The 12,844-nt window shown below is 44.4% G+C and overlaps 1 protein-coding gene across 3 annotated transcripts in view; it reads right to left on the bottom strand.

Moving 5' to 3' along the window:
* Window positions 1–12,844, bottom strand: part of rbl1 (retinoblastoma-like 1 (p107)) — a 47,417-nt gene that overhangs the window by 18,234 nt on the left and 16,339 nt on the right. For all 3 annotated transcript variants that reach the window (XM_035778486.2, XM_035778485.2, XM_035778487.2), the window contains 5 exons: window positions 11,588–11,652; window positions 11,329–11,457; window positions 927–1,084; window positions 428–492; window positions 113–299 (listed from right to left, as the gene is read on the bottom strand). In XM_035778486.2, coding sequence (XP_035634379.1) covers window positions 113–299; window positions 428–492; window positions 927–1,084; window positions 11,329–11,457; window positions 11,588–11,652 — 604 coding nt within the window. The remainder of the gene's footprint in view (window positions 1–112; window positions 300–427; window positions 493–926; window positions 1,085–11,328; window positions 11,458–11,587; window positions 11,653–12,844) is intronic.

Genomic DNA, 12,844 nt, shown 5'->3' with positions numbered 1-12,844 from the left:
TCAGGAAAAAACATCTGTTCAGTTAGTTTGCGGAGATGGTGCCATAAATGAGCCTCATCCCTGTTGATTTTCAGCTATATGTTTAGGAATTTAACTGGCTTCAGCTATCTACCTTCTCAAAGTGCTGTTGCAGGTTGCTCTCCACCTGCATGCGGGCTGACAGCTGGCAGGCCCGGGGTTCTGGTGCAGCCTTCCTGGGTGTCCCGATCTCCTCATCGGCATCCGCCCCCAGGAACACCCTCTCGTCAAAGTCCCCCACAGTCAGCACATACTCCTCATACTCCCGGTTTATCGCTTTACTGGGTGGCACACACACGTTATCAGACCATAAGCAATGTTAAACACAAGAAGCTTCAAACGTGACCGAGATTGAAAACATTCTAGGCACCTCTACAAATGACAGATTAGGATAGAATAACAAACTTACTTGTTATCTATGAAATTTGGTGTGTCCAGAAGATCAGTGAGCAGCTCCTCATTCCCTTTAAGTATCTGGAGAAGACAATGAATGAGTCAACACACTGGGCCCTGGGGGCTTAACAGTTCCCTCGCAGGGATCAAACGAGACTGATGCACTTTCCCATATTTTCAAGGATCATTTTATTCTAGTCCAGACAAAAAGATGTTCCAGTTACTATCTCCCACAGGATTTACTATATTCAAAATTAATTATGCCGGCATCTGTATGTATGTGCTGTGGATGGGGGAATCCTCCAACAGAAGGACTGACAGAAGAATAGAAATGACCTTGGCTGGTGGTGGTGGGGGGGGCATGTGTCTGAACATTTTATGTGTAGGGGTTTGTGGTTGGATTATGGAATGTGTACATTACTGAGCTTTTGTGTGTGTGTGGGGGGGGCATGGTCGTTTTAACCCACCACAGTACTCCTCCAGATAGCAGGTTGTCATTGTTTTAGGGGTCTCACCTGCCGCTCAAAGAGCCTTTTAATGTAGGGCTTGAAGTAGTGCTCCTTGATGCCCTTGGCCTCCACCACCAAGCCATCGTGTAGCTCACACAGCCGATCGATGACACATGGCGGCTCGTCCGGGGTGTTGTTTTCCAACCTGAAGATGCTGGGCATGCCTGAGGACAAAGGAAGCCAAGGTCAAAGAACATTTTTACATTTTGTTTTGTTTATCTCCACTCTTCAGTATGTTATTGACGCATAACCACCGAGTAATCTGCCCCTTTCTCCATTTATCTCATATTCAAAAGTATAATGCTATTTTTCATAATTTAAGTTCCAATGAGTAAGTCAAATAAGTGTCATCAGCTCACTTCATTTTATTTATTACCTTTTCTAATGTGGCTGTGTTTTGTTATTGGTTAGCAAATTACTTACATAGGGCTGGGCGATAAATCAATATCAATAATTATTGAGGTAATTACTTCCCTCAATAACGATATAAAAAAGTTCAGATTAATTTTCAATATTGTCGATAAAGAATCCCTTAATAGTCCATTTTCTCTGTGACGCAGCAGGAATGTGCAGAGAAGTGACAATATGCACGTGGAGAGGTATAGGCACACTAAAAACCACTTAGCACCTTGAAAAATTAGTGATCTAGGTGAAAACAGTGGCAGTGATAGCCATGGAGTAGGAGCAACTTCCAACTCAGAAATTATTGATAAAAAGGGTTCAAACTGTTTGTTATTTGTAGGTGGTTTGGTTTTTTAAAGTGCGACAAAGAGCAGAGCAATGTTTGGTGTGACTTGTGCCGTAGACAGGTGGCTACCAAGTCTGGTAATACGACAAACCTTGTTCACCATCTGAAGCAAAATCACTCTTTGGAACATGCTGAATGTTTGTGCCACAGTATTGATAAACGCCCCTCAAGCACCAGCCAATCTATGGATGTTCACCCAAAGCAGTCAACACTGACAGCGTTTATGCCCTACGAGCAAACATCGAAAAGACATCACAAATGCTATTATGCATTGCATTGCCAAGGACATGCTACCAATTAGCATAGCCGAAAAGGAAGGTTTCAAGAGGCTTATCAATTTAATTGACCCCAGGTACGTTCTCTCTGGCCGCAAACATCTCTCTCACATCGCACTGCCTAAACTTTACACCGACTGTAGGGAAAAAGTTTAGGAACTGCTTAAAGATTTTACGTATTTTGCTACTACTACATATCTGTGGTCTAGTCACACGTCAGAGCCTTATATTAGCCTCACTATCCACTATATTGACAGAGTGGAATCTTCGAAATGCCTTTAAACATCATACTTTCCCGATGACCACACGGGTGAAGATATAGCAGAGGTGCTCATTGACACTCTCGTCTCCTGGGAACTCAGTCAAGACAGACAGGTCTGCATTACAACGGATAGTGGTGCGAACGTGGTGAAGGCCGCTCAAATCAACAAATGGACCAGACTGCAATGTTTTGGACTTCGTCTGCACTTGGCCATTGGTAAGTAACTTTGTCAATTGTGTATATTGAAGTGATTGGTTCATCAACTGATTAAGTATTGATCATTTCCGGTCACAACTTTGCAGACTTGTTTTCGAGTTGCTGTGCGTTTTGTTGCCAACCGATTTTGCTACCTGACAACTCTACGGTTTTTAGACGTCTGAGACGCCGAAGCTTCCCACCATTAGCTCTGACAAATTGAAAACTCTAGTCATTGGCGACTCCATTACCCGCAGTATTAGACTTAAAAACGAATCATCCAGCGATCATACACTGTTTACCAGGGGGCAGGGTTACCGACGTTAAGGCTAATCTGAAGATGGTGCTGGCTAAAGCTAAAACTGACGAGTGTAGAGAGTATAGAGATATTGTTATCCACGTCGGCACCAACGATGTTAGGATGAAACAGTCAGAGATCACCAAGCGCAACATAGCTTCTGCGTGTAAATCAGCTAGAAAGATGTGTCGGCATCGAGTAATTGTCTCTGGCCCCCTCCCAGTTAGGGGGAGTGATGAGCTCTACAGCAGTCTCACAACTCAATCGCTGGTTGAAAACTGTTTTCTGCCCCTCCCAAAAGATAGAATTTGAAGATAATTGGCCCTCTTTCTGGGACTCACCCACAAACAGGACCAAGCCTGACCTGCTGAGGAGTGACGGACTCCATCCTAGCTGGAGGGGTGCTCTCATCTTATCTACCAACATAGACAGGGCTCTAACTACTCTAGCTCCACAATGATGGGTGCAGGCCAGGCAGCAGGTTGTTAGCCAGCCTGCCAGCATAGTGGAGTCTGCCACTAGCAGTCAGTGTAGTCAGCTCAGCTATCACCATTGAGACCGTGTCTGTGCCTCGACCTAGGTTGGGCAAAACTAAACATGGCGGTGTTCGCCTTAGCAATCTCACTAGGATAAAGACCACCTCCATTCCTGTCATTATTGAAAGAGATCATGATACCTCACATCTCAAAATAGGGCTACTTAATGTTAGATCCCTTACTTCAAAGGCAATTATAATCACTGATCATAATCTTGATGTGATTGGCCGGACTGAAACATGGCTTAAGCCTGATGAATTTACTGTGTTAAATGAGGCCTCACCACCTGGCTACACTAGTGACCATATCCCCCGTGCATCCCGCAAAGGCGGAGGTGTTGTTAACATTTACGATAGCAAATTTCAATTTACAAAAAAAAATGACGTTTTCGTCTTTTGAGCTTCTAGTCATGAAATCTATGCAGGCTACTCAATCACTTTTTATAGCTACTGTTTACAGGCCTCCTGGGCCATATACAGCGTTCCTCACTGAGTTCCCTGAATTCCTATCGGACCTTGTAGTCATAGCAGATAATATTCTAATCTTTGGTGACTTTAATATTCACATGGAAAAGTCCACAGACCCACTCCAAAAGGCTTTCGGAGCCATCATCGACTCAGTGGGTTTTGTCCAACATGTCTCTGGACCCACTCACTGTCACAGTCATACGCTGGACCTAGTTTTGTCCCATGGAATAAATGTTGTGGATCTTAATGTTTTTCCTCATAATCCTGGACTATCAGACCACTATTTTATTACGTTTGCAATTACAACAAATAATCTGCTCAGACCCCAACCAAGGAACATCAAAAGTCGTGCTATAAATTCACAGACAACACAAAGATTCCTTGATGTCCTTCCAGATTCCCTCTGTCTACCCAAGGACGCCAGAGGACAAAAATCAGTTAACCACCTAACTGAGGAACTCAATTTAACCATGCGCAATACCCTAGATGCAGTTGCACCCCTAAAAACTAAAAACATTTCTCATAAGAAACTAGCTCCCTGGTACACAGAAAATACCCGAGCTCTGAAGCAAGCTTCCAGAAAATTGGAACGGAAATGGCGCCACACCAAACTGGAAGTCTTCCGACAAGCTTGGAAAGACAGTAGCGTGCAGTACCGAAAAGCCCTTACTGCTGCTCGATCATCCTATTTTTCTAACTTAATTGAAGAAAATAAGAACAATCCGAAATTCCTTTTTGATACTGTCGCAAAGCTAACTAAAAACCAGCATTCCCCAAGAGAGGATGACTTTCACTTTAGCAGTGATAAATTCATGAACTTCTTTGAGGAAAAGATTATGATTATTAGAAAGCAAATTACGGACTCCTCTTTAAATCTGCGTATTCCTTCAAAGCTCAGTTGTCCTGAGTCTGCACAACTCTCCCAGGACCTAGGATCAAGAGAGACGCTCAAGTGTTTTAGTACTATATCTCTTGACACAATGATGAAAATAATCATGGCCTCTAAACCTTCAAGCTGCATACTGGACCCTATTCCAAATAAACTACTGAAAGAGCTGCTTCCTGTGCTTGGCCCTCCTATGTTGAACATAATAAACGGCTCTCTATCCACCGGATGTGTACCAAACTCACTAAAAGTGGCAGTAATAAAGCCTCTCTTGAAAAAGCCAAAACTTGACCCAGAAAATATAAAAAACTATTGGCCTATATCGAATCTTCCATTCCTCTCAATTTTTAGAAAAGGCTGTTGCGCAGCAACTTACTGCCTTCCCGAAGACAAACTATGTATACGAAATGCTTCAGTCTGGTTTTAGACCCCATCATAGCACTGAGACGGCACTTGTGAAGGTGGTAAATGACATTTTAATGGCATCAGACCGAGGCTCTGCATCTGTCCTCATGCTCCTAGACCTTAGTGCTGCTTTTGATACCATCGATCACCACATTCTTTTGGAGAGATTGGAAACCCAAATTGGTCTACACGGACAAGTTCTGACCTGGTTTAGATCTTATCTGTCGGAAACATATCAGTTTGTCTCTGTGAATGGTTTGTCCTCTGACAAATCAACTGTAAATTTCGGTGTTCCTCAAGGTTCCGTTTTAGGACCACTATTGTTTTCACTATATATTTTACCTCTTGGGGATGTTATTTGAAAACATAATGTTAACTTTCACTGCTATGCGGATGACACACAGCTGTACATTTCAATGAAACATGGTGAAGCCCCAAAATTGCCCTCGCCAGAAGCATGTGTTTCAGACATAAGGAAGTGGAAGGCTGCAAACTTTCTACTTTTAAACTCGGACAAAACAGAGATGCTTGTTCTAGGTCCCAAGAAACAAAGAGATCTTCTGTTGAATCTGACAATTAATCTTAATGGTTGTACAGTCGTCTCAAATAAAACTGTGAAGGACCTCGGCGTTACTCTGGACCCTGATCTCTCTTTTGAAGAACATATCAAGACCATTTCAAGGACAGCTTTTTTCCATCTACGCAACATTGCAAAAATCCGAAACTTTCTGTCCAAAAATGACGCAGAAAAATTAATCCATGCTTTTGTCACTTCTAGGTTAGACTACTGCAATGCTCTACTTTCCGGCTACCCGGATAAAGCACTAAATAAACTTCAGTTGGTGCTAAATACGGCTGCTAGAATCCTGACTAGAACCAAAAACTTTGATCATATTACTCCAGTGCTAGCCTCTCTACACTGGCTTCCTGTCAAAGCAAGGGCTGATTTCAAGGTTTTACTGCTAACCTACAAAGCATTACATAGGCTTGCTCCTACCTATCTCTCTGATTTGGTCCTGCCGTACATACCTACACGTACGCTACGGTCACAAGACGCAGGCCTCCTAATTGTCCCTAGAATTTCTAAGCAAACAGCTGGAGGCAGGGCTTTCTCCTATAGAGCTCAATTTTTATGGAACGGTCTGCCTACCCATGTCAGAGACGCAAACTCGGTCTCAACCTTTAAGTCTTTATTGAAGACTCATCTCTTCAGTGGGTCATATGATTGAGTGTAGTCTGGCCCAGGAGTGGGAAGGTGAACGGAAAGGCTCTGGAGCAACGAACCGCCCTTGCTGTCTGCCTGTCCGGTTCCCCTCTTTCCACTGGGATTCTCTGCCTCTAACCCTATTACAGGGGCTGAGTCACTGGCTTACAGGGGCTTTCTCATGCCGTCCCTGGAAGGGGTGCGTCACCTGAGTGGGTTGATTCACTGATGTGGTCATCCTGTCTGGGTTGTGCCATGGCGGAGATCTTTGTGGGCTATACTCAGCCTTGTCGCAGGATGGTAAGTTGGTGGTTGAAGATATCCCTCTAATGGTGTGGGGGCTGTGCTTTGGCAAAGTGGGTGGGGTTATATCCTTCCTGTTTGGCCCTGTCCGGGGGTGTCCTCGGATGGGGCCACAGTGTCTCCTGACCCCTCCTGTCTCAGCCTCCAGTATTTATGCTGCAGTAGTTTGTGTCGGGGGCTAGGGTCAGTTTGTTATATCTGGAGTACTTCTCCTGTCCTTTTCTGTGTCCTGTGTGAATCTAAGTGTGTGTTCTCTAACTCTCCTTCTCTCTTTCTTTCTCTCGGAGGACCTGAGCCCGAGGACCATGCCCCAGGACTACCTGACATGATGACTCCTTGCTGTCTCCAGTCCTCCTGGCCGTGCTGCTGCTCCAGTTTTAACTGTTCTGCCTTATTATTATTCGACCATGCTGGTCATTTATGAACATTTGAACATCTGGGCCATGTTCTGTTATAATCTCCACCCGGCACATCCAGAGGTGGACTGCCCCCCCCCCACATAGCCTGGTTCCTCTCTAGGTTTCTTCCTAGGTTTTGGCCTTTCTAGGGAGTTTTTCCTAGCCACCGTGCTTCTACACCGGCATTGCTTGCTGTTTGGGGTTTTAGCACTTTGAGATATCAGCTGATGTACGAAGGGCTATATAAATAAATTTGCTTTGATTTGATTAAGTTAAATATTACATTTGTACATAACTAAAGGGATTGTGATTTTAACATTTGATTAAAATCCTGTGATTTCTCACAGCGTGTGTAGATAAAAACGACTGGATCGAGCAATTGTAGTGTGTAAGAAAGTGGTAGGTGCCTTTTCCTATTCGTGGAAAAAGAAGATACCTGGCAGTTGCTCAAAAAGAACAACCTAGAACAGCACAAGTTGGTGACAGAGCAGCCTACCAGGTGGGGATCACGTCAAAAGATGGTACAAAGAGCACTGTAGCAGGAGAAAGCCATTTCACACGTCTTGTCCAGTGACAAGACCCAGAACTTAGCTCCCACCTATAGAGATATACAGTTGAAGTCGGAAGTTAACATACAATTAGGTTGGAGTCATTAAAACTAATTTTTCATCCACTCCACAAATTTCTTGTTAACTTCTTATGGCTGGGGGGCAGTATTGAGTAGCTTGGATGAATAAGACGCCCAAAGTAAACAGCTTGCTCCTCAGTCTCAGTTGCTAATATATGCATATTATTATTAGTATTGGATAGAAAACACTCTAAAGTTTCTAAAACTGTTTGAATGATGTCTGTGAGTATAAGAGAACTCATTTGGCAGTCAAAATCCCGAGGAGAAATCAAAACAGGAAGTGAGAAATCTGAGCTTTGTATGTATTCACCACAGTTCCCAATGAAATCCCCTTGAGATAATAATGATGTTGCACTGCCTAGGGGTTCCACTAGATGTCAACCATCTATAGAAATTTGAATGAGACTACTGTGTTGTGGGAGTGAATGAGAGCAGAATCTATCAGGTGTCTGGCAGTCAGCCATTTTCTGATCACGCTTATTCCTCATGGTATCCACTTGCGTTCCATTGCTCATGAAGACACAAAGGAATATTCCGGTTGGAACTTTATTGAAGCTATATGTTAAAACATCCTAATGATTGGTTCTGTACTTAGTTTGAAATGTTTCTTCGACCTGTAATATAACCTTTTGAAGTTTTTGTCCGACGTAACGCTGACCAGAATGAGCGTTTGGATATGTATACCAAACGCACTAACAAAAGAAGGTATTTGGACATAAATAACATACATTATCGAACAAAACAAACATTTATTGTTGACCTGGGATTTCTGGAGTGCTTTCTGATGTAGATCAAAGGTAAGGGTATATTTATCATGTCATTTCTTGTTTATGTTGACGCGAACATGGAGGCTATTGTGACTAATTATTCTGATCGCCGTCTCAGATTACTGCATGGTTTGCTTATTCCGTAAAGTTTTTTTGAAATCAGACACAGCGGTTGCATTACGGAGAGGTATATCTGTAATACCATGTGTATATGATGAGTATTTCTGTTGAATGATGTGGCTATGCAAAATCACTGGATGTTTTTGGAACTAGTGAATGTAAAGCGCCAATGTAAACTCATATTTTGATAAATATGAACTGTATCAAACAAAACATACATGTATTGTGTAACATGAGTGTCATCTATGAGTGTAATCTGATGACGATCATCAAAGGTTAGTGATTAATTTGATCTCTATTTGTGGTTTTTGTGACTCCTCTCTTTGGCTGGAAAAATGGCTGTGTTTTGCTGTGGCTATGTGATGACCTTTAGAGTGTTTTCTATCCAAAGCTGTCAATTATTTGCATATTCTAGCATCTTGTCCTGGCAAAATATCCCGTTTAACACGGGCACGATTTTTTTTCTCCAAAAATGAAAATACTGCCCCTAGAGTCGCAACAGGTTAACGGGATTGCAGCCATAAGAAGTTAAACTATAGTTTTGGCAAGTCGATTGGGACATCTACTTTATGCATGACAGGTCATTTTTACAACAATTGTTTACAGACAGATTAATTCACAATTCCAGTGGGTCAGAAGTTTACATGCACTAAGTTGATTGTGCCTTTAAACAGCTTGGAAAATTCCAGAAAATGTCATGGCGTTAAGCTTCTGATAGGCTAATTGACATCATTTGAGTCAATTGGAGGTGTACCTGTGGATATATTTCAAGGCCTACCTTCAAACTCAGTCCCCCTTTGCTTGACATCATGGGAAATCAAAAGTAATCAGCCAAGACATATATATATATTTTGCCCTCCACAAGTCCGTTTCATCCCTGGGAGCAATTTCCAAATGCCTGAAGGTACCACGTTCATCTGTACAAACAATAGTACGCAAGTATAAACACCATGGGACCATGCAGCCGTCATACCGCTCAGGACGGAGACGCGTTCTGTCTCCCAGAGATGAACGTATCTTGGTGTGAAAATTGCAAATCAATCCCAGAACAGCAGCAAAGGACCATGTGAAGATGCTGGAGGAAACGGGTACAAAAGTATCTATATCCACAGTAAAAGGAGTTCTATGTCGACATAACTTGAAAGGCTGCTCAGCAAGGAAGAAGCCACTGCTCCAAACCCGCCATAGAAAAGCCAGACTACGGTTTGCAACTTCACACGGGGACAAATATCATACCGTGAAGCACGGGGGTGGCAGCATCATGTTGTGGGGGTGCTTTTCTGCAGGAGGGACTGGTGCACAAAATAGATGGCATCATGAGGCAGGTAAAAATGTGGATATATAGAAGCAACAGCTTAGTCGCAAATGGGCCTTCCGAATGGACAATGACCCCAAGCATACTTCCAAAGTTGTGGCAAAATGGCTTAAGGACAACAAAGTCAAGGTATTAGAGTGGCCATCACAAAGCCCTGACCTCAATCCCATCGAAAATTTGTGGGCAGAACTGAAAAAGCATGTGCGAGCACGGATGCCCACAATCCTGACTCAGTTACACCAGCTCTGTCAGGAGGAATGGGCCAAAATTCACCCAACTTATTGTGGGAAGCTTGTGGAAGGCTACCGAAACATTTGACCCAAGTTAAACAATTTAAAGGCAATGTTACCAAATACTAATTTGAATGTATGTAAACTTCCGACACACTGGGAATGTGATGAAATTAAAAACAGCTGAAATAAATCACTACTATTATTCTGATATTTCCAATTGTTAAAATAAAGTGGTGATCCTAATTGACCTAAGACAGGGAATTTTTACTTGGATTAAGTGTTAGGAATGGTGAAAAACTGAGTTTAAATGTATTTGGCTAAGGTGTATGTAAACTTCCGACTTCAACTGTAGGTGTTCTTGAGTCCATCAACCAGGCATTGACCCCACTCCTAGAAATCACAAATGCTCTGTCTGGTGAGTCTTATGTCAGTGTGTCTTAACTGAAGCCAGTACTACACCTATTCAATACAGAGGTCACGAAACCTGATGAGGAAACAGCTCACCCAAACCGAGTCATGGACTATCTGAATGAGAAATATGATGACCTAACCACAGATGACCTCCTGGACATTGCCTCGTTGGTCAACCCTTGGTTTAAAAGCACATTACATCAAAGAGGAGAAGGTGGGCCACATAAAAGCAAGAGCTGTCTCAGAGATGATCCATGAGAGACATGAAAACCCAAGCCCAGCACAGGGAGACGTTGCTGCTGCTTCACCACAACTGGGAAAGGGAAAGGGAAAGTCACTGGGCAGTTTTTTTCAAAAATCCATATTCCACCACCACAGGTCTTACTGAAATCCAGCTGGTAGAAAAGGAACTCAGCTGCTACCTTCCGTCTCCTGATGCTGACAGTGAAATCAATCCACTGGACTGGCGGAAGCTTTCCCAAAGTCTGCCACCTGGCAAAGTGCTACCTGGTTATTCCTGCGACCAGCTCCCCCCGAGAGTGTTTTTAGCACAGGTGACAACATAGTGACCTGTCATAGGGCAGATTTAAAGCCAGAAACCATAGACAGACTTGTCTTTCTTGCTTGTAACTTAAGACAACAACTACCCCAACTTCAACTGTTATGTGCCATTTGGCTAACAGTTATGATGCATATTTTTTATTTATTGTTCATAACTTGTAAGGGTTTACAGTTAAATGTTATTTGTGAGTTCTACTTCTGACAATAAGAAACATTAAAGCCTTTGGTTTATTCAGGCATTCTTGAGTCTGAAGCAGATATGCACCTTTTAAACATTATTTGATTAATATCGTGATAATTATCATTATCGAGTGAAAAATGTAAAAAAATCTATTTAGTGATAATTTATTTGCCATTTCGCCCAGCCCTACTTTTACATCAATTACAGCTTGCTACCTTTGAAAAGTGGGTTGACAAGGTCTTTCCTGTTGGAGCATAGCAGGGCATTTCCAAACACCAAGTCCAAGCAGCAGAGCAGGAGGTGGTATGAGTTCACCAAGTCATCGCCAATCATACGGAAATTTCCTACAATCACAATCGGGGACTAGATTATGTCACAAATAGGTGGGATTGAATGCATTGGGTTAAATTAAAACAGAATTTCCCACATTGGTTAAAACATGCTAAAGAAAACTGATTACATTTCCTAGTTTACCTTTAGTGTACACAAACAGGGTCCAGCAGAATTTGAATACATCGCTGACGTGACAGGGCAGGCGCCTAACATAGTGAGAGGGGAGATAGGGTTTCCATTATGGGATGTCATAGGTAGCATTTCATGCAATCGTCTGAAACATGCAATTAATATTTAAAAAGTGATGAGATCTTTGGTAAAGAGAGAGTGACAGACAGCGAGCGACCGACCGACAGGCAGAGACAGCGAGCGAGCGCCCGACTGACATACAGAGAGCGAGCGAGCGCCCGATTGACATACAGAGAGCGAGCGAGCGCCAGACTGACATACAGAGAGCGAGCGAGCGCCCGACTGACATACAGAGAGCGAGCGCCCGACTGACATACAGAGAGCGAGCGAGCGCCCGACTGACATACAGAGAGCGCCCAACAGACAGATAGCAAGAGAGCGAGTGCCCGACAGACATCGAGCGCCCGACAGACAAGAGAGCGCCCGACAGAGACAGAGACTGACAGATAGCGAGCGAGCGCCCGACAGACTGCGAGCACCCGATAGACAGACAGCGAGCGCCCGACAGAGACTGCGAGCGAGCGCCCGACTGACAGAGACAGCGAGCGCCCTACTGACAGAGACAGCGAGCGCCCTACTGACAGAGACAGCGAGCGCCCTACTGACAGAGACAGCGAGCGAGCGTCCGACAGACATACAGAGAGCGAGCGAGCGCCCGGCTGACATACAGAGAGCGGGCGAGCGCCCGGCTGACATACAGAGAGCGAGCGAGCGCCCGGCTGACATACAGAGAGCGAGCGAGCGCCCGGCTGACATACAGAGAGCGAGCGAGCGCCCGGCTGACATACAGAGAGCGAGCGAGCGAGACAGACTGCGAGCGAGCGCCCGACAGAAAGACAGACTGCGAGCGAGCGCCCGACAGAAAGACAGACTGCGAGCGAGCGCCCGACAGAAAGACAGACTGCGAGCGAGCGCCCGACAGAAAGACAGACTGCGAGCGAGCGCCCGACAGAAAGACAGACTGCGAGCGAGCGCCCGACAGAAAGACAGACTGCGAGCGAGCGCCCGACAGAAAGACAGACTGCGAGCGAGCGCCCGACAGAAAGACAGACTGCGAGCGAGCGCCCGACAGAAAGACAGACTGCGAGCGAGCGCCCGACAGAAAGACAGACTGCGAGCGAGCGCCCGACAGAAAGACAGACTGCGAGCGAGCGCCCGACAGAAAGACAGACTGCGAGCGAGCGCCCGACAGAAAGACAGACTGCGAGC

The sequence above is a fragment of the Oncorhynchus keta genome, chromosome 10 (assembly GCF_023373465.1).
Source record: "Oncorhynchus keta strain PuntledgeMale-10-30-2019 chromosome 10, Oket_V2, whole genome shotgun sequence".
NCBI lineage: Eukaryota > Metazoa > Chordata > Actinopteri > Salmoniformes > Salmonidae > Oncorhynchus > Oncorhynchus keta.
Note: the sequence above shows the minus strand (reverse complement) of the source record. Positions and strands in the feature narration are given on the sequence as shown.